The 18939-nt window shown below is 36.4% G+C and overlaps 1 protein-coding gene across 2 annotated transcripts in view; it reads left to right on the top strand.

Annotated features, from left to right (window-relative positions):
• The window catches only part of MAP3K7 (mitogen-activated protein kinase kinase kinase 7), a 69150-nt gene that overhangs the window by 20393 nt on the left and 29818 nt on the right, over positions 1-18939 (top strand). Inside the window, exons 6-12 of one of the 2 annotated variants that reach the window (XM_014866698.3) lie at positions 3743-3867; positions 6437-6565; positions 8350-8480; positions 10072-10153; positions 12700-12830; positions 13477-13606; positions 16310-16402. In XM_014866698.3, coding sequence (XP_014722184.1) covers positions 3743-3867; positions 6437-6565; positions 8350-8480; positions 10072-10153; positions 12700-12830; positions 13477-13606; positions 16310-16402 — 821 coding nt within the window. The remainder of the gene's footprint in view (positions 1-3742; positions 3868-6436; positions 6566-8349; positions 8481-10071; positions 10154-12699; positions 12831-13476; positions 13607-16309; positions 16403-18939) is intronic. The other variant, XM_014866699.3, reaches the window with a different exon arrangement.

Genomic DNA, 18939 nt, shown 5'->3' with positions numbered 1-18939 from the left:
TGTATGGATGATCTTACTAAAAAAATAAGGGAAATCATCAGGGCAAAAGGTGGAGAGAACTGCTCCCTGAGTGGGAAGCAAGCATGGAAGCCAAGGGCTCTACTGTGAGCCTCGGCCAGTATCAAAATGTGAGCGCCAGGTTTTACTGGCCCCCGTGTAACTGGAGACAGGTTCTTTGTTCTGTACCAGGTGAGGTAGCAGAACTGAGACCTCTGCATAAATTCAATGTCCTTGGAGGGAACAACTTAAAGAAAAGCGGGCTAGAAAACAAAGTGTTCTGACAAGGCAAACTTCTCTCTCTTAACTGAGAGTCTCCCCCCCTGCTACTTTGAGTTTGCATTTTCCCTACTTACACAATCAAGAAAACCCCAACAAGACAGGTTGTAAGTGCTTTGGGATTGATAGTGTCTCAGGACATCTAAGAGTGAGTGAAACTCCATTTTAAAGTCATGTACTTTCAATCCAAGCCTTTAGATTGTTGCAGATTAAGATCAATCAAATGTGAAGCCACAATAAAAATTACCACACCTATAAAGATGCAAGTTCCCATGAGCGAAAATCAGCAGAAATAAACAAAGCAGAAATAAGCCCTCAAATATTAAGACTCCAAATATTTGGAATTATCAGATATAGTATAAAGTATATATGCTTAAATTATTTAAAAAGCTAAAAGAAGGAATTAAAATGTGCAAAAAAAATGAAAACTATCAAAAATGACCAAAAAGAACTAAGAAAAGCATTTAAAAATGATTAAACTTTTAAGTAGCAGATATGAAAAAGGCGATGAGAATTAATGAGCTATAAGATATATATTGCTTATCAGCCTTTTAGGTCATGATATAGAGAATGATTTATATTTTTAAATATAATTAGCTTCTTTTTAATAATAGTAAGCTAATAAAAATAAAAAATAAAAATTTTAATAATAGTAAGCTAATAAAAAATAGTAATAATAAAAAAGTTACTTTCATAGTTCTTTTTACACTTTCAAAATACTTTACAGATTTAGTTTTTATAGGAGTAACAAGTTACATTGGGATATGAAAACTTTAGATTATGAGTATTAGTTTCTTAAAGGAATCTTAATAGCTGAGTAAATTAGTTGTTTTAACACTACCTGCTGTAGCCGGTATGAGGCTTGTCACAATAGAATTTATTTCTCACTCATGTGAAATCCAAAACAGATATTCCTTTTTGGCAGACGACCTTGCATATGGTCATTCAAGGACCTTAGTTAGGCGCCCTCCATCTTGTACTCCTGCCATCTTCCAGGACTTTGGGGACCTCTGCATTCAGCTAGCAGATAAAGAAAGAGAATGGAGATCCTCTATGAGAGGTTTTTTGAGCCAGACCTAGAAGTGACCCATGTCCCTTCTACCCACATACCAGTAGCCACAACTAAATCTTAGCCACACCTGCCTTCAAGGGAGGTTGGGAAATGTCCTGTATGCTCCAGAAGAAGAAGGGATGGGTTTGATAAGCAGTTGGCCAGTCTCAGCCCTGTCTGCCTTTTGGTCCCCCAAGATCTTTACTATTAGCACAGGTAGAACCACTCATGCCCTTTGCCCATTAAACGTCCCAAAGGCTCTTTGATTCACCATCCAGCTCACGGTCCAGGATCTTAGGACGATTTGTAGTCCTCTCCAGCTGGTCTGGATGTGGTTCCTCACAGTCTGGAAACAAATGAAACAAAAACACAAGTTATCTGTGTCTTCTCCCTCCCGCTTCCAACACACATGCACACGCAATGGCCGAAGAGAGACAGGACAGTGAGTGGAAGTCTCCATTGGGAAAAGGGAAGAATGGAGGCATACAGCAGTTACTGGTCTGTAGGGATGAAGTCCTCCTTTGTCTAGTCCCTCTGCTGTGGAATTGGGGAAGGTTTCTTGATCAGACTCTGATTCTGCCCTTGAAGAACTACTCCCTTATCCATTGCTCATGACTCCTCACCTCACCCTTTTGTAGGCTCCGCCCTGTCCATCTCCAGAGGCTTATACTCTCTTCAGAAGCTGTACAACTTTGTGGCCTACTCCCTGCTTATGCAGATCCGGGGTCCTGAGAGTTGTTGTAAAACTCAAACTGTCAGAGGCTTTTTTATCCCAGACTTGTGGTTTCTTTGGCAATATAATTTCCTTAAAAGTAGGCTTTTGATCTCCCATGTTCCAGTTAGTTCCATGTGCCTGTGACTACTACCAGAATTCATTCTTAGACAAAATCTTAAACCTGGTTTACTTAATTCCTGGCCTCGATGTCTTTTCTCAACTGAATGGAGACACCTTGAGGACATCAAGTTCAGGTGAGAAGTATTTTCTCTTAATTTGTTCTTTGCTGCAGTGCTGAGTCCTCATGGGCCTTTGTCATTCTTAGTTCCTGCTCTTTGGAGTCTGGAAGCAGTCAGCTTTTCCAGTCTTTTAAAGCCACAAATTATCACAGGAGACAAATTTTACCACGTTTTGCCACATCTTGCCACATCTTTGCATAGATCTCTATCTTTCCAGCCTCCGGTTGCAGTTTTCTTGCTGCCTACTACTAAGCCAATGCCCAATATATTTGGTTTTTGTTATAGCTTCATCCACTTCAATATCATTTTCTTATATTGGTTAGAGTGACACTGTTGTAATAGATAAGCCCTGAAATCTCATGGCTTAACAAAGTACAGGTTTTTTCTTTTCACTCATATGAAGTCCAAAATGAATGTTCCTGATTAGTGGGCAGTTTTTCACATAGTGGTTCAGAGTCCCAGGCTCCTTGTGTCTTGTAGTTCATAATCCTCTGCATTCAGTGGCATATGGGGAAAGGAAAAGGAGTATATATTTGGGAGATTTTTATGGGCCAGGTTTGGAGGTGAAGTACATTGCTTTCACCCACATTCCATTGGTTAAAATGGTCATATAGCCACATCTAACTGCTCAGAAGACTGGGAAATGTAATCTTGTTGTGTGTCCAGGAGGGAGAGGAAATGAGATCAGTGAACAGCTAACCAGTCTTGCTGCATTAGGCTAAACTAAAGACTCTCATTACTCTTTACCATAAGTTTAATAAGAACAGAGCAGGTTTGCAGACTTTTGGACCCGGATCCACAGTAAGAAATACTTTACAATCTATCCTGTGTATACACATCACTGTGTATAGAAGTAAAACAACTTTCGTGAAACAGTATTTAATCTTACTAGTTGTGATGTACTTTGATATTTTCTATTGTTTTGTTTCTTAAAATGGTGTCATAGTCTGAATTGATTTTGTGATTGATTTTTTAGGTTTCCAGCTCTATGATCTAGATTTTTATAATACAGATTTTATAACTAGGTTTCTGCCTGAAGCTTGAGAAACACTGGGATAGATAGATTAACTATAAGGGGCAAGTGATTTATGAAGGTATAGATATCCATCCGGTCCTGTTTCAGGACACCATATTGTTGACCTACTAGAAGTTTTTTAAACCCCATGTTTTGTTTTGGCCCCGAGAGAAGTGTAGTCAGGAAAGATGGAGATGGAGATGGAGACATCAAAAAGTGGGTCTAACAGTCCCTCTAAGAAAACTGGGTTATGGCCAGTTAATTTTTACTGATACTCCTCTCAAGTATTGAGCTATCATGCTGACCAGGTAACATTTCACGGAAGTGGAATGGTGACATTTTGCTTAACCCTTTCTATTTTCACAAAAGGCTCTTCTTTTATTATAGAATCATATATTGGTCTTAAAACCTTAGGTTTTCTGTTTTGGTTTTTTTTTTTTTAACAGCTTGCTGCTGGTTGCAGGGGGGACAGTTTTAAAAATCTGTGATTTTGGTACAGCCTGTGACATTCAGACACACATGACCAATAACAAGGGGAGTGCTGCTTGGATGGCACCTGAAGTTTTTGAAGGTAAAATGACAAAAGCATAATGTGATTGGTAATCTGCCTTATTACTCATGTAAATCCAATATGTATTTATAGCTTTTCCCTGTTTCCGTGGTTTTATTTCTGCATAGTACATAATTATAAGCTAGATACAAAAGTCTAAGGAGGTATTAAATAAATGTAGCCTTAGATCTTAAATCGAATAGCAAGATTTAAGTTGTCTAGCACCTTCTATGCAAGTTCAATCATGTGTACACTTCATCCTCATTCTCAGATTCTGTAATTGTAAAATCTCCTGTTTGTAACCCTAAGATCAGTACTCGGTGCTTTCATGGTTATTCTCAGGCCTGCACAGAGCAGGAAAAAATTTTGAGTCACAAAACACACGCATTCCCAGCTGAGGTCAAACAAGGCAACACTCTGCCTTCTTGTTTCAGATCTTATACTGTTGTTTTTGTGATCTATTTAGTACCACATTTTTTCACTTTTTTGTGCCTTTTGTTGGTGATTTCACTGTTTAAAATGGCCTCCAAGAGTAATATTGAAGTGTTTTCTAGTGTTTCTAAGTCTACTGTGATGTGTTTTACAGAGAAAATATATGTGCTAACCAATTTTCATGCAGGCGTGGCTTATAGTCTCTTGGCCATGAGTTTGATGTTAGTGAATCAGCAATATATATTAAATAAGGTATTTGAAGCCGAAACACATGTAAAGCAAGGTTATGTATTGATCAGTTGACAAAATGTTGTGAAGAGGCTTGCAGGAAAAACCTTGTATTTCCCTAGGAGCAGATGACTCAGTGTTCACTAATTCAGTGTTACTAGCAACTTTACAGAGCAGAAATACCAGGAATAACGAGTCAGTTGTGCTTTTGTATTGGTTTCCTAGCAATTAAAACTTCACAGTCTCAAGTTTAAGTGAGCATGCCTTAGAAAGAACACAAGTAATTGGACAGTTACATGATACTAAAAACAACAAGTAAAGGATAAGCTTATGTTAACTTTCTTTTATATCTCCATATCTCACTCAAGTTCTAAAAGAGTGATTCATAAATTTCGTGCTAGGTTTCTGTATAAAAATTTCAAACTGTCTTTTAAATGAGAAAAGTTGAACTGAAGATGTATGATTTGTATGTTAGGAAGTGTGAATACCCATAAAATTCAGATACATTCAATAATCAGGTTCTGATTATGGCTTATTTCTTTTAATTTTGATGAATTTAAAGTTTCTTGTTTCTTTGTAGCCACCCAAAAGAGAAATTTGCTATGCAGCTGGTCACTTGAGTGGAGCTATTTTGCCATAAAATTCTATTAAAAAGTTAGTAGACAAGCAGGTGTTAAATCATACAAAATTAGGGGCCAACCCGTGGACAAGTGGTTAAGTTCATATGCTCTGCTTTGGCAGTCCAGGGTTTTGCCAGTTCAGATCCTGGGCACGGACCTAGCATCGCTCATCAAGCCGTGCTGAGGCAGCATCCCACATAGCAGAACTAGAAGGACCTACAACTAGACAATACAGCTATGTACTGAGGGGCTTTGGGGAGAAGAAGAAAAAAAAAGATTGGCAATAGATGTTAGCTCAGGGCCAATCTTTAAAAAAAAATTACACAAAATTAATGATGCCTCCTGTTTTCAAATTCATATACAAAATACATATAATTGGCATTGTTTTATAATTATTTATTTAAACCTTTCTGCGAGTTAAAATAACACAATATGGAGAGCCAAAAGATTTGTTTATACGAAAGAACCCAGAAATAAAAGTTCCTGTTAATTGTTGAGAGCAACCAAGCTCAGCTCAGACGATTAGCCTATGTAGATTCCTTTATATCTGAAGGGTGTCAGCGCCTGTGGTGCAGATTAGATTGGAACCTCATTGTAATGCTTACAGTGCCCAACTCAGAGCAGGCGCAGTACGCATACTAGATGCGCACGTGGCTATCGCTGCCATTGTTCATTCTTATATTGGGTTGTTTGGGGGGTTTTTTGTTTAATTTTTTTTGTTTTATGGCTGTTTATTGTGCTGATTCACCTGCCAATTTAGTAAACCTGTAAATTTTGCTACATAATCTGCTCACCGTAAATTTGTTATCCATAATTTTCACTGCTTACAACTTATTTTTAAGTTTTCACATTAAGAATTTCATCTCACCAGATATTGAAAAGAAAATCCCAGCACTAAATTAGAAATTTCTTCTGCTTTGATAGTAGAGTAATACTATCCATTAAGAGAATGGGGGCAGAAAATTTAAAATTAAGAAATTAAAGAAAGGAATGTACAAATGCTTCCTACTCTGCCCCTCAGAAAGTACAGTCTAAATAAATAAAAGATAAGCCCTGTGCTTGTTGATGCAAAGGTAGAAAGTGACCAGCTTTCTAAAGTGGATTTTTTAGTGCATTATTAATACTTAATTCATGAAAAAGGTGTGTTTGTTACAAAGACTTAAGGTACTTCAGACAGAGTAATTTCTCAACTCTACATGTGGCATGCTCTTGTTTTTGTACACAATGCTAATTCTTAAAATTTACGAAAGCAGTTATTTCTGTAAGTGATGTGGAAAAAAGTCTTGAAAGTATCCTACCCTTTTTTCTAGGTAGCAATTACAGTGAAAAATGTGACGTCTTCAGCTGGGGTATTATCCTTTGGGAAGTGATAACGCGTCGGAAACCCTTTGATGAGATTGGTGGCCCAGCTTTCCGTATCATGTGGGCTGTTCATAATGGTTCGTGAAAAGAAATTTTTTAAATGTTTTGTATATTTCCTATTCAGAAAATTGTTTCTCCTCCAAAGAAGACCATTTATCCCTAATATTAAAATGTACAATTCTTTGTTACCAGAATACTTTCCTACCATCAGTCTCCAACCCTCCGCCAACCCCAAAATCAGGCAGGGCAGGGCAGGGCACGGTCCTGGCCTTTGCACAAAGCTAGAGGTCTGCACACTGTGCTAATTAGAGAAAGGCCATGCCTGGATGGCCAGAGCCCACTACCTAAGTTGGCTCTCTCCAGGGGATAGGGAAGCATCGGACTGGACTCTGTGGAGAAAATAAAATTTAAAAATGAAGTAAATGGATAAAATGTGTCACATGGTTAAGATAATTTGGGAGCTGAAGCCTTTTTCTCCTAAGGAAGCAAGGGTTTCACCGAGGAGAGAAAGCAAAGAATGATGTTGAGTTGTTTCTTAAGCTTTTCATAAAGGCAGAACACAAAGTGCTTCACATCCTCTTTCCTTGTGTCTTCTCATTCATCCTAATGAGCTGAGTACAATTATTGCCGCATTTTACAGCTTTACAGAAACTGAGACCTAGAGAGGTTAAATAATTTGCCCAAGGTCACAAGATTAGTAAGTGGTATTGCTGGGATTCAAATCCAGATCTTTGTATTCCGGTGCTCTTATTTTTAAGTTGTGTTGCCTTATGGACTCACTGGCCTTGCATCCCACCTGTTCCCTTTTATACCTCTATTTATGATGTTTCTAACCACCCATGATGTTAGGATACATCTTACTTATTAATCAAGTTACTTCCCATTTGCTTTGGAAAATAAACTCCATGAAGGGAAATTGCTTAACTTTTAACATCACCCTCTGTTATTTAATTTCTGTCACTTGAGTATAATCATTCTGATTAATGACGTTTTAATCTACTATCCCACAAGCAGTACGAACACATATCTGCCTATTTAAGTCATTCATAGACTTGTCCAACAGTACCTTCATCTGAGTAATTGTGAGCGCGTTTACCAGTTTCCTGTACTACCTTTCATTTTAGTGACTTTAATGTCATTGTGGAGAATGCTTGAACATCGACCAAGACAGTCTGTTTTCTTTTTCTTTCTGTCAGTTGTCAGTAAATAGCTGAATGTCAATGAAGTAAGGAATAAAAGAACTAACTTGTTAATTGATGAAATTACAAAGATTTCATTATATTTGAGGACTTCTTTAAATTAGAGACCTTAGTAATAATATTACAGTCTTGGTTACTGCACAGAAGTTGGCAGTTTTCAGCTTATGAGATGACTGATTCACAGCAGCCAAAAGGTTTGCCTTCCACAAGAGAGTCACTTGGGAGGCCAGTGAGTATAACACCAGAGTTGATGACTTTTAGATGTGGAAGATGATTTTTCAAACACATTTGAAGTTTTTGCAATAAATCTAAAAATAAATATCTCAGGTAAGATTACCTCAAGCCAGGATTTTATTTTTCTTAATAAAACACATTAATCCATTATTATTTGTTGAAAGACTGTTTATAACGAATGAAATAATATTAATTCTCAGTCTTACTGTTACCCTAACACATATAGAAATTTTAATTTAACTCTTCAAAAAGTAACTATACCTTTATTAGCCTAAAGGACAGAAAGAGTACTTTTATTACTCCAAAAAAAAATCTTAAATTACAAGATCTATAAAATAAATACTGCTTTGGAAATACATATACAAAACTTATACCATTCTTTGGGTAAATACATTCTTCCCCCCCCCCCCCCCAATTTTCAATTGTAGGTACTCGACCGCCACTGATCAAAAATTTACCTAAGCCCATTGAGAGCCTGATGACTCGTTGTTGGTCTAAAGATCCTTCTCAGCGTCCTTCAATGGAGGAAATTGTGAAAATAATGACTCACTTGATGCGGGTATAATCCTTCTTTTGAGGGGCTTTGGGTTTAGGGGAATTTGATATATACTGAGTTTTAAAGGGGTTTTAAAGTAAAGGGACGTTATTGCTATTTTCTGCTTTATACTATTCTGTATTTTCCAAGTTAGAATGAACATTCATTGCTCCTATAATCAAATGAGGAGACATTATTTTGAGAAACGAATATCTAGTTCTTTATAATGGAAAGATGGCTAGACTCCGTTTCCAGACTTGCTTTTTCCTCCTGCTTAACTTAGTGGACAAATGTGTTTCTGGGCATGTTGCTTCATCTGTAATGAAAGAGATGCTGAGTTAGATACTCTCTAAAGCCTTTCCGGGGCTTAGGTATTTTATGACTCTAATGCTTGCTAAAGTAAATTTTAAATTTTCTTTAGCACACATCTTCATCAGGCAAGCAGTCTTTTATGCAGGGCAATAGAGAGATTGCATTCTCAGACATTTATTTAAGTGATTTTGACCTTTTGGTTTTTCATTACGTATTTTCAGCTTTTCATTTGCCATTAAAAAGTTAAACTTCCTTCTAGGATTTATAGAATTTTTGAATTTAGAAGAACCCTTTTAAATGATTATCAAAATTTCCTAGTCTGTAAATCAAACACTTCTTTAGAATTATTTGAATAATTTTAGGCCTCTAGTTTTTGGTGCACTAACAAAATCTATCAAATAGTACCTTGACTTTAAAAAGTTCATGAAAGTTCCTGAATTTCAGAACAGTTTGCTCAGTGAAAGAATCTTTCATTCTCCTCAAATATAGACTAAGTGATTTCCTAAATGGGTGAAGATTTAGTTTGTTCATTCTATTGAAAATAACTTAGGCAAACCTGCTTCAACTTCTTACCATCATATTCGGATACCAGCTATATATAGAATCCTGGGCCCTAAAGATATGTTCATAAGAAAGCAACTTAGTCTCTGTAGTCAGATAGCTTTAAACACTGGCATATATAAATTGTTCAAATTGTAATTGTGCTTATATGTGCTTTGTCTAATTTGAGAAAAAAACTTTTCTTTTTTTTCCCTAAATTCTAATTTTTATCTATCCCGTGTTTCCAATATTACATCTTCAGTTCAAAGAGGGACATCCATAATCTATCCTTGATATTTAAAATATTAGTCTAATAATTATTCTATGGCATACCAGTCTCAGTTGTCAGACTAAGAATCATTTCATCAACTTGGAAGTTTACATTGCTGCTATGAGAACATAAATATGTTTCATATAATTATGAGAAATGATACTATTGTATTTCCTGTGTTTCTCTAGAGAAATATTTGCTATTTTCTTCAAGACTATCTAGGCTCTGTGTAAAATGGATACTTAGGTAGATACATGGCGTTGATCATGGTTGAAATTCAGAAGAGTAGCACATTATTGTTATCTTTGTAAAATATAAAACTTAGGTATTTACAGATTCATTCTATGCCTTAGGGAAAATAAAGCACGATCTTTGCTACATTGAAATTCTACAACAAGGAAGTAATTCAGACGTACTCTTCAAGTTAATTTTTACAGGAGTTAAATTTGTATTAAAGAAATTTTAAATTGTGATTTACCTTTTTATATATAGTACTTTCCAGGAGCAGATGAGCCGTTACAATATCCTTGTCAATATTCAGATGAAGGACAGAGCAACTCTGCCACCAGTACAGGTAAATGGATAGATTGGAAGAGTAATAACCTAATTTTTTTGTGTCTCTCTCCCCATGAAATTATAATCAAGAACCAGTGAGTGATGTCCCCATTTGCATTGTAATTTCTTCATTACATATGATTGACTGCAATTTGAGTTTCCAGGTGTATCAATCTTCATGAAGGTGCCCAGATTAAAGAGTTACTGAAGACCCGCTTCCAAGTCCTGGAATTCTTGCATGGTTATATATAAAAAGATTGAATATTATATTGCTGTGAGCATCATTCTTTATTTTAAAAAGTTTTTACACAGACACTGTCAGATCAAATAATATTAGAAAGTATTGTAAATATATATAACAACATAATTTCTTCATCATGAATACCCTACTTTTTGGTCTTTGTAGAAGAGTCTACAGAGACTCTTATTTAAGAAGCTGAGTTTTAGTTCAGTTTTCTAAATATGAAGTTGTAGTGGTATTTGTAGTTTGTGGTCATCAAAAAAGATAGTCTAATACTCTAACTTAGAGAAACTGTACTTCTCAACATATATGGCATTTTAAACATTTCATTATTAATTTAATTACAACTAAAAGGTTTATGTGTATATGTTCACATATATTTGTCCATGTATTTATCCCAGACTTAATTTTTTTTTTTTAAAGATTTTATTTTTTTCCTTTTTCTCCCCAAAGCCCCCTGGTACATAGTCTTATATTCTTCGTTATGGGTCCTCCTAGTTGTGGCATGTGGGACGCTGCCTCAGCGTGGTTTGATGAGCAGTGCCATGTCCGCGCCCAGGATTCGAACCAACAAAAAACTGGGCTGCCTGCAGCGGAGCGCACGAACTTAACCACTCGGCCATGGGGCCAGCCCCTTAGTATTTTATTTTTACTAACAAATATTTGGACTGGTCTATTTTCTCCACCTCAGAAATAATTATATTTATTTTAAGCTGGTTTAGTCTTCCGCTAGTTATTCCCAAATTCCAATTTTACTGAAAATCTTTTGAGGGGCTCTGAATCCTAAAATGAACTACTCTAAAATGACATTATTTACTTCTACCACTACCTTCAAACCCTCCTCCCGTTTCCGTACTGTGACCCTTAGTCCTTTGATTCTTCCACCTTTTCACTGACCCTCAGTCCTCTTAGATCCATCCTTCCTCCCTCACTCCACTTAATTCCAGGCAGCTATTATAAATCCTTTAGGAATAATCCTCAGCCTTCTAGCCCTTGTCTCAGGGTTGTTTGGCTAAACTGTAAGCCTAATTAAATCTGACACTCAGCTTACTCCTTGCCTGTACCAGTGCAGCTGAATGTGACTGGAGATGACACATGGTTACTATCCTCCAGTGCCTCTTTAGAGCTGCTGGACAATTGTACTGTATTTTAATCCGTCTCCCCTCTCCTAGATGACTTAATTTTATACTTTAGCTTCTCTCCTCAAACTTCAAACACCTCCTCTAACCTTGTTTACTATTTTTCTGAGAAAATTGGAGTAATCAGAAGATAGCTCCTACAAGTTCCCCCACTACATCTACCCGCCTGCCTGTACCTGTGCCCATCTTCTCTACCTTGTCTTCTGTTGCTGTGACTGAATTCTCCATGCTCCTAGCCGAAGGCAAGCCTGTCTGCTTGTGCATTGTATCCCATCTGCTCTTATCAGTTCTTCCTTCTGTGTCCTGTTCTTCTGGGATCATTTGCAGAGCATATATAGTCTGTATTTGCATTTTCTAGCTTCTCTCTTCCCATTCTCTCTTGTGCCCTCTTTATTGAGGCTTTTATTATACCACTACTCTAGAATTGCTCTCGTCGAGGTCACTGGTTATGTCCATATTACTAGCGCTAAATGAATGATTTTCAGTTCTCATCTATTTTGACTCTCAGTAGCATTTGACACAGTTCATTACTCTCTTCTTTACAGCACTTTGGTCTCCAGTATACCATACTAGCCTGGGTTTCGTCTTACATCTCTGGCTACTTGTTCTGATGGTTTCCTGTTCTGGTTATTCCTCATCTTCCCAAGCTATAAATGTCAGAGTGCCCAGGGCTCAGTCATTTGGCCTCTTCACTTATCTGTCTATACTCATTCCCCTGGTAATCTCATCCAGTATCATGGCTTTATATACCATCTATTTGCTGATGTTTTGCTCCATCCCACACCTGAATTTCATACTCGTATATCCAAGTACTTGCTTGATACCTAGTAGGAACTCAAACTTAACCATTTTCAAACTGAGCTCCTGATGACTCCCTTCATTCTCACTCCTCCCATGGTCTTCCCCATCTGATTCATATAAGCCACTTCATTCTACTAGCTCAGGCTAAGAACCTTAAAGTCATCCTTGACTGTTAGAAGACTTTTTAGGCATTTTTGTTCTCTTTGTGTGCTATCCTTAAATTTCATTTAAAATGGGTTTGTTGGGTATCTTCATTAGCTTGTAAAGTCTTATTTTATTTTTATTCATATCTTGCTAGTTTGGAAAAGAATTTAAGTTACATATTATTGAATGAAGCATTTGTATTATTCACAGCTATATTCATAATTGTTTCTGCTTTCCTAGGCTCATTCATGGACATCGCTTCTACAAATACCAGTAATAAAAGTGACACTAATATGGAGCAAGTTCCTGCCACAAATGATACTATTAAACGCTTAGAATCAAAATTGTTGAAAAATCAGGCAAAGCAACAGGTTTGTTTTACTATTAAAAGTAAAATCATGTGGTAACCTTAGTTATAAGATTGTACTAAGCAGAAGTTATTTGCTGTCTTCCATTATACAAATCCTGAATCTTATTCCTGAAGCAGACAGATGAGCTTAAGAGTAGAAACATATAATGAGATTCTCTTACCATTTATTACCAGGTTGTTTTCCTTTCTGATGATTGCTGCCTTTGCCAGCTGTGCAAAAGATGATCTCTAACTTTAATGGTTGATGGTTAAAAATATAAAATGGGTATTTCTTGGCCGTACTACCCTGTTAAAGGAGTTGTCCTAAATCTGTCGTGTCATCTTGTTCATATTTATTATATTTTTGCTGTTGTTAGTTTAAAAATATTTTAAGGAGTGATTTTATTCATCTCATCTGAGGCATTTAGGTTAACTAATAATTGGGGCATTTAACTCCCAACTCCAGTGACCAACCATTCCTAAAGGCCAGCATTTGCAGCTTGCTCTCCCTTACCCTTGTAGCTCCCTCTCCCTGAAAACTTCCCTTTTCTTTCAGACTGGAACAGAATCCGTAAGAATCCCAGTTGATATCTTCCTCCTTCTAGACTGCCCAGGATTTTTAAATCTAAAGAGCTTCAGTAATTCAAATTGACCTGTAATTTTAACAGAGTGAATCTGGACGTTTAAGCTTGGGAGCGTCCCGTGGGAGCAGCGTAGAGAGTTTGCCCCCAACCTCCGAGGGCAAGAGGATGAGTGCTGACATGTCTGAAATAGAAGCCAGGATTGCTGCGACCGCAGGTAAAAAGGAAATAAAAGTCTGAAGAGGAGTGAAAATGGTAGTTACAGTTGTTTCAATAGGGGAAATGTCAAGGTTTTTTGTGTCTAAAATTTTTTTAAAGCAGAAAGTAGGCTTACAATATACTTTCTAAGCTTCTAGCAATAATTTATACATTTATTTCAAATTCCGTATAAGGAAGGTATGACTTGTAAAATTATTTGGATCATAAAATGTACCTTCCTAATTATAGATTTTATTGAATGTAATTCTTTCAACTCAAACATGAGCTGAAAATCTAAGTGAGAGGTTGGAATTTTGCCAAAACCAGAATGTTTTGGAGGATTTTGAGTGCTTATACTAGAATCTTGTGCTGAACTCAAGTAATAGTGAGTATTTTGTTTTGAATTTAGCGAAAAAAATGTACTCCAGATCCAAATATGATTTGGCCTTACTGTCTGCTCCTACTCCTTCCAGTGGCAAAAAGTAGCTAAGTTGGTTGTGATCAATTCTCTTAATTGTAAAATAAAAGATCATTATAATTTTATTTGATCTTGAAAAAGGTAGCATTTAAATTCCATTTTTTCAGTTCTTAAAATGATTAATTATGGAACGACTGGTCAGCACAAAAACAATTATATGTTTTGTTATCTGAATGAACTTCTTACCTTCTTTTCTAATCAGGTTTCATTTTAGTAATGCTGGTTTAATTTATTTTCTTTCATATTCCCCCAGGAGTGGAGGGGAGCCAATTATAAAAGTAAATACTTTTCTGTTGTGGAAAATGTGGAAATGTAAACGAACAAAAAAAGCCCAGTCTTCCATAATTGTCCCACTCAGAGATAAACAAAAAACCAGTCTTCCATAATTGTCCCACTCAGATAAACACTTAACATTTTTGTGTATTTACCTCTGGTCTTTTAACTATGTATGTGTATACATGTGTATTTCCATGGGTGTTAGCATATATATTTTTTAACTTAGCTAACCAGGTTTGTTGTGGGGTTTTTTTAGGTCTTTTTAGACATTCATTTAGTTTTTTTCTAAATAGAATATTCTCATTTTGTGTGGAGCTTTTTTCAGAAAGAAGTTGTCCAGGGGACCATCATAGTATACTTGTTTTCAACTAATCTTGATCACTGACTTTATTAGTTAGCGTTAGAATTGGTTAGATATAACAGAACATCCAGAATAACAGTGTCTTTAACACTTAAGCTTTATTTTGCACACGTGCACAAATCTGGAGATAGACTCCATGATCATTAGGCAACTGGGCTCCTTCTGTCTCTTTGCCACAATCCCTTTTGTGTGGCTTCCATCTTCAAGGTTACTTTGTGCTGCAAAATGGCTATTACAGCTCCAGTCATCACATCCACAATCCAGACAGCAAGAAGGAAGAATTAGAGCAAGGCCAAAAGGGCACATACCCAAGCTCCTTCAAGAAACTTTCCCAGAAGTCCCTGCTAACAGTTTCCACATAGAAGTCATTGGCCATAGTAATAGGATCAGATGGCTACAAAGGGAAGAAGGATCTACGATCTTTTATCTGAGAACGTTGCTGTCCTGAGTAAAGTAAGGGTTCTGTTGCTGAGAAAGAAAAAAATAGAGATTTGCAGGAGACTAGCAGTCTCTGCCACAGAGATGGAGCTTCAGAAATGATCTAGTTGAATGGAGGTCACCAGCCACTCACAAGCCCTCCTGGTGTCTATGAGTCACAAGTGTTTCTGTTGAGTGAGAGTGTCTCAGTGTAGTGTCAGATGAACAGTGCACACACAGAGATACTCTCACACTTTGGGGAACCTTCACTTGAGGAATATCAGTCAAGTTAGGCCTGCCAAATAGTGTTTGCTACCCTAAAACAGGAAGTAGTGTTATAATAATTTTATATCTTTGCTGGTAATTATAAAACTTGATAGTTTCATATCTTTGCTAGTCAGTTACTGCTTTATAATTATTCTTTACAGAAGTGATATTTCACTAGGTTAAAGGTAACCACACACATTTAAATTACCCTAACTATAGAACAGATGCTATTGAACGTCCATTGAATTTTATACAATTCAGATTTTTAAGAGAATTGTCTTACTTTGAAAGGTTCATATTCTCCAGCGTTTCGACACTATTCGTGTTTACCAAGATTGTACCCTAAACTTTGGAAACTACAATAAATATTCAGTTTACTAGAAGTATGTGTAAATATTTATAGTCATAAAAACGTACGCTTTTCATAGTTGGTTCAGTAATTATCATTTAATCATTGAATTTTATTTTATAGCACACTTCAAGAAATGCCTAATTGAACATGTACTCCTGTGTTTGTGACATTAAAACAAATTGATAGCTTCTTTCTTTTTAACTCCTCTCTTCCTTCCCACGTTCATCCCAGCCCCCCATCGCATATCAGTGGTTTCAGTTAGGTAGATTGTTTCTGTGAACATGTTTGAAATTTAGCTTCCTCAGTACCCTGCAGCTTTGTTTGTCTGTGTCCTATTTTTTTTTTCTTTCTGCTAATTAAAGCCAGTATATGAAACATCTTGTATTGGTAGTTATTTGCTCCTTAATCATGCCTTTTCTAAGCATGCATGAAGTTATATAGTTCTGCATGCCATTCTGCATGAAGTGTTATTAACAAAACTATTTGAAAATTATTATTTTTGTAGTTAATCGTTTTCTGTGTTACTGTTTGTGGTTGTTTGCATGTATACTGTATATATGTGTTTTTACAGCCTATTCCAAGCCTAAACGGGGCCACCGTAAAACTGCTTCATTTGGCAACATTCTGGAGATGGCAGCATATGTCCCTGAGATCATCTTATCAGGTATCTTAGACCACCTGAGTTGGTCTAATAGCTGTGGAACTGGAATAATGATCCCTGGTACTTATAAAATGCTTCTTGCTCCAATTTTTATAGGATGTGAAAATAGATACCTTGCACTCAGTAATTAAGAAGATAGATTGAAAACTGTGTATTTTTATCTACATTGAAGCGAGCTTGACAGAATACCTAAGATCTCTAAAAGTGAGAATAAAATGGAAGGCAAAGTATACCTTTTCACAAAAGGGAGAATGCCAGCCCAGAATTCTACCAACTTCCTCTCATCTTTTAAGTGAGCAGATGAACTGAACCAAGACCTTTTTTGTATCCAGTAGCATGAGGAAACAACTATTGAAAAGTACTTGTTGTCGTTGGCTCCTTTCCTTCCTTGGTTACTACTTTCTAGGCTCACTCTAGATTTCTATCCCAGCCTCTTTCCCTTGGTAGCAAGTGAAATATGAAGTTGAGAAAAAGAGTTGCTAAATAGCATTTTGCCTTAACCTGGAAAACAGAAATAAAGTAAAACTAAATGAAATTTGCTGTTTTGCATGGTATCTTGCCAAAGAATCATGATCAGTTCTGATTCTTGTATATTATCAGGAGAATCTTCTTGCGGGTTACATATTTTTATATTTAACTCACACATGGGTCTGAAATTGGTAAATTGCTTTTATTTCTTATGGTGATCATTTTATAGACAAATCTAAATCACCATTTTTGATAGAAACTTAAACGGCATATGTAACCTTCAGTATTGGTTATTATTTGTTATCAAAATTATCATTTATTTATCCCTCTGCTTTAGGTTTTCCTCCACCTCTTTCCCCAAAATTTGGTAAGAAAACACATAATTTTTCCCACACACATTCATGGGTGTGATTTGGGTGAATTCTCCATCACCCTGTACTTTGCCTGTGTTTGTGCTTTTAGGATAATAATTGTGTTATAGTTGAGTATCTAGTGATTCTTTTTTTTTTTTTGAGGTAACATTGTTTTATAGCATTATATAAATTTCAGTTGTACATCATTGTATTTCGATTTCTGTGTAGACCACGTCATGTTCACCACCCAAAGTCTGCCATCCTTCACCATACACATGTGCCCTTTTACCCCTTTCACCCTCCCCCTTCCCCTCTGGTAATCACCAGTCTATTCTCTGTGTCTGTATGTTTGTTTGTTGTTGTTGTTTTTACCTTCTACATATGAGTGAAATCATATGGTATTTGTCTTTCTTCATCTGACTTACTTCACTTAGCATAGTGCCCTCAAGGTCCGTCTGTGTTGTTGCAAATGGCAAGGTTTCATCATATTTTTTTTTTATGGCTGAGTAGTATTCCATTGTGTCTATATTACCACATCATCTTTATCCATTCCTTCCTTGATGGGCACTTAGGTTGTTTCCAAGTCTTAACTATTGTGAATAATGCTGCAGTAAACATAGGGGTGCATAGATCTTTTGAAATTAGTGGGTGTTCATGGTCTTTGGATGAATACCCAGAAGTGAAATAGCTGGAATAGTGGTTCTTTTCTCCTCTAGTAAACTGAAAACTGTGAGGATAGAGACCATTTTTGTTATTTATTATTGATTGTATCAGCAGTATCTGGCTCAATGCCTCACACATAGTGTTTAATAAATGTATGCCTATTAAATAGGTGAACAAGCCATTATTGAGCTCCAGTGACTAGGAACTAAGATACATATAAAATCTGTATAAATTATAAATATGTATAAAATACAAATTCTAAATTAAGGGCCATCTTGTCTGTATAAAACCATTTTATATGAGGATAATTTTTATTCTGGTTATCAAAATGGCTTATTTTACAACATCGTCACTATTGCTGTTCAGAGAGTAGAGTTAATCCATTTCTCACTTAGTAATTTTATTTATTGAGTCATAGGCTGCTTCCAAAATCAACAAAGTACTTGAGATCATTTTACGTGTACGCTGAAAGATACTATGTTTGAGGGAATATTTTGAATAAAGAAGTGGCAACATTTAAACATACATACTGCTAAGCTGTGATTATCTTACATGTTTGAGGGAATCAGAAAAATTTAGGCAAATAGTATAATCTTAATCCAGGTCTTACGGGTAAGCATTAAGAACAAACACACACACAGAGTGGGCAGTATAGACAATACTATACAAGATAATAAGGGGGAGAGCAGAGGAGAAAGAATAGTAGTCTCAGTGGTTCTCAACCAGGGTAAATTTGCCCCCCAGGGGACATTTGGCAACATCTGGAAATGTTTTTGCTTCTCACAACTGGCAAGTGCTACTGGCATATAGTGGGCAGAGCCAGGGATGCTGGTAAGCATCCTCCAATGTACTGGAGAGCCTCCCACAACCAAGAATTATCCAGCCTAAAATGTCAACAATGCCGAGGCTGAGAAACGCTGGTTAGATGCTCTGTGTGGCTTATAAAGTACTTTAAAGTTCATCATCTTAATTGACCTTCATAACAGTCTCATAACTAGGTTATTAGATAAAATTATAGCCATTTTACAGATAAAGAATTTAGATCTGTTGATGTTG

Source organism: Equus asinus, chromosome 24 (genome assembly GCF_041296235.1).
Source record: "Equus asinus isolate D_3611 breed Donkey chromosome 24, EquAss-T2T_v2, whole genome shotgun sequence".
In the NCBI taxonomy this organism is placed as follows: Eukaryota; Metazoa; Chordata; class Mammalia; order Perissodactyla; family Equidae; genus Equus; species Equus asinus.
This window is presented reverse-complemented; position numbering and strand designations above follow the sequence as displayed.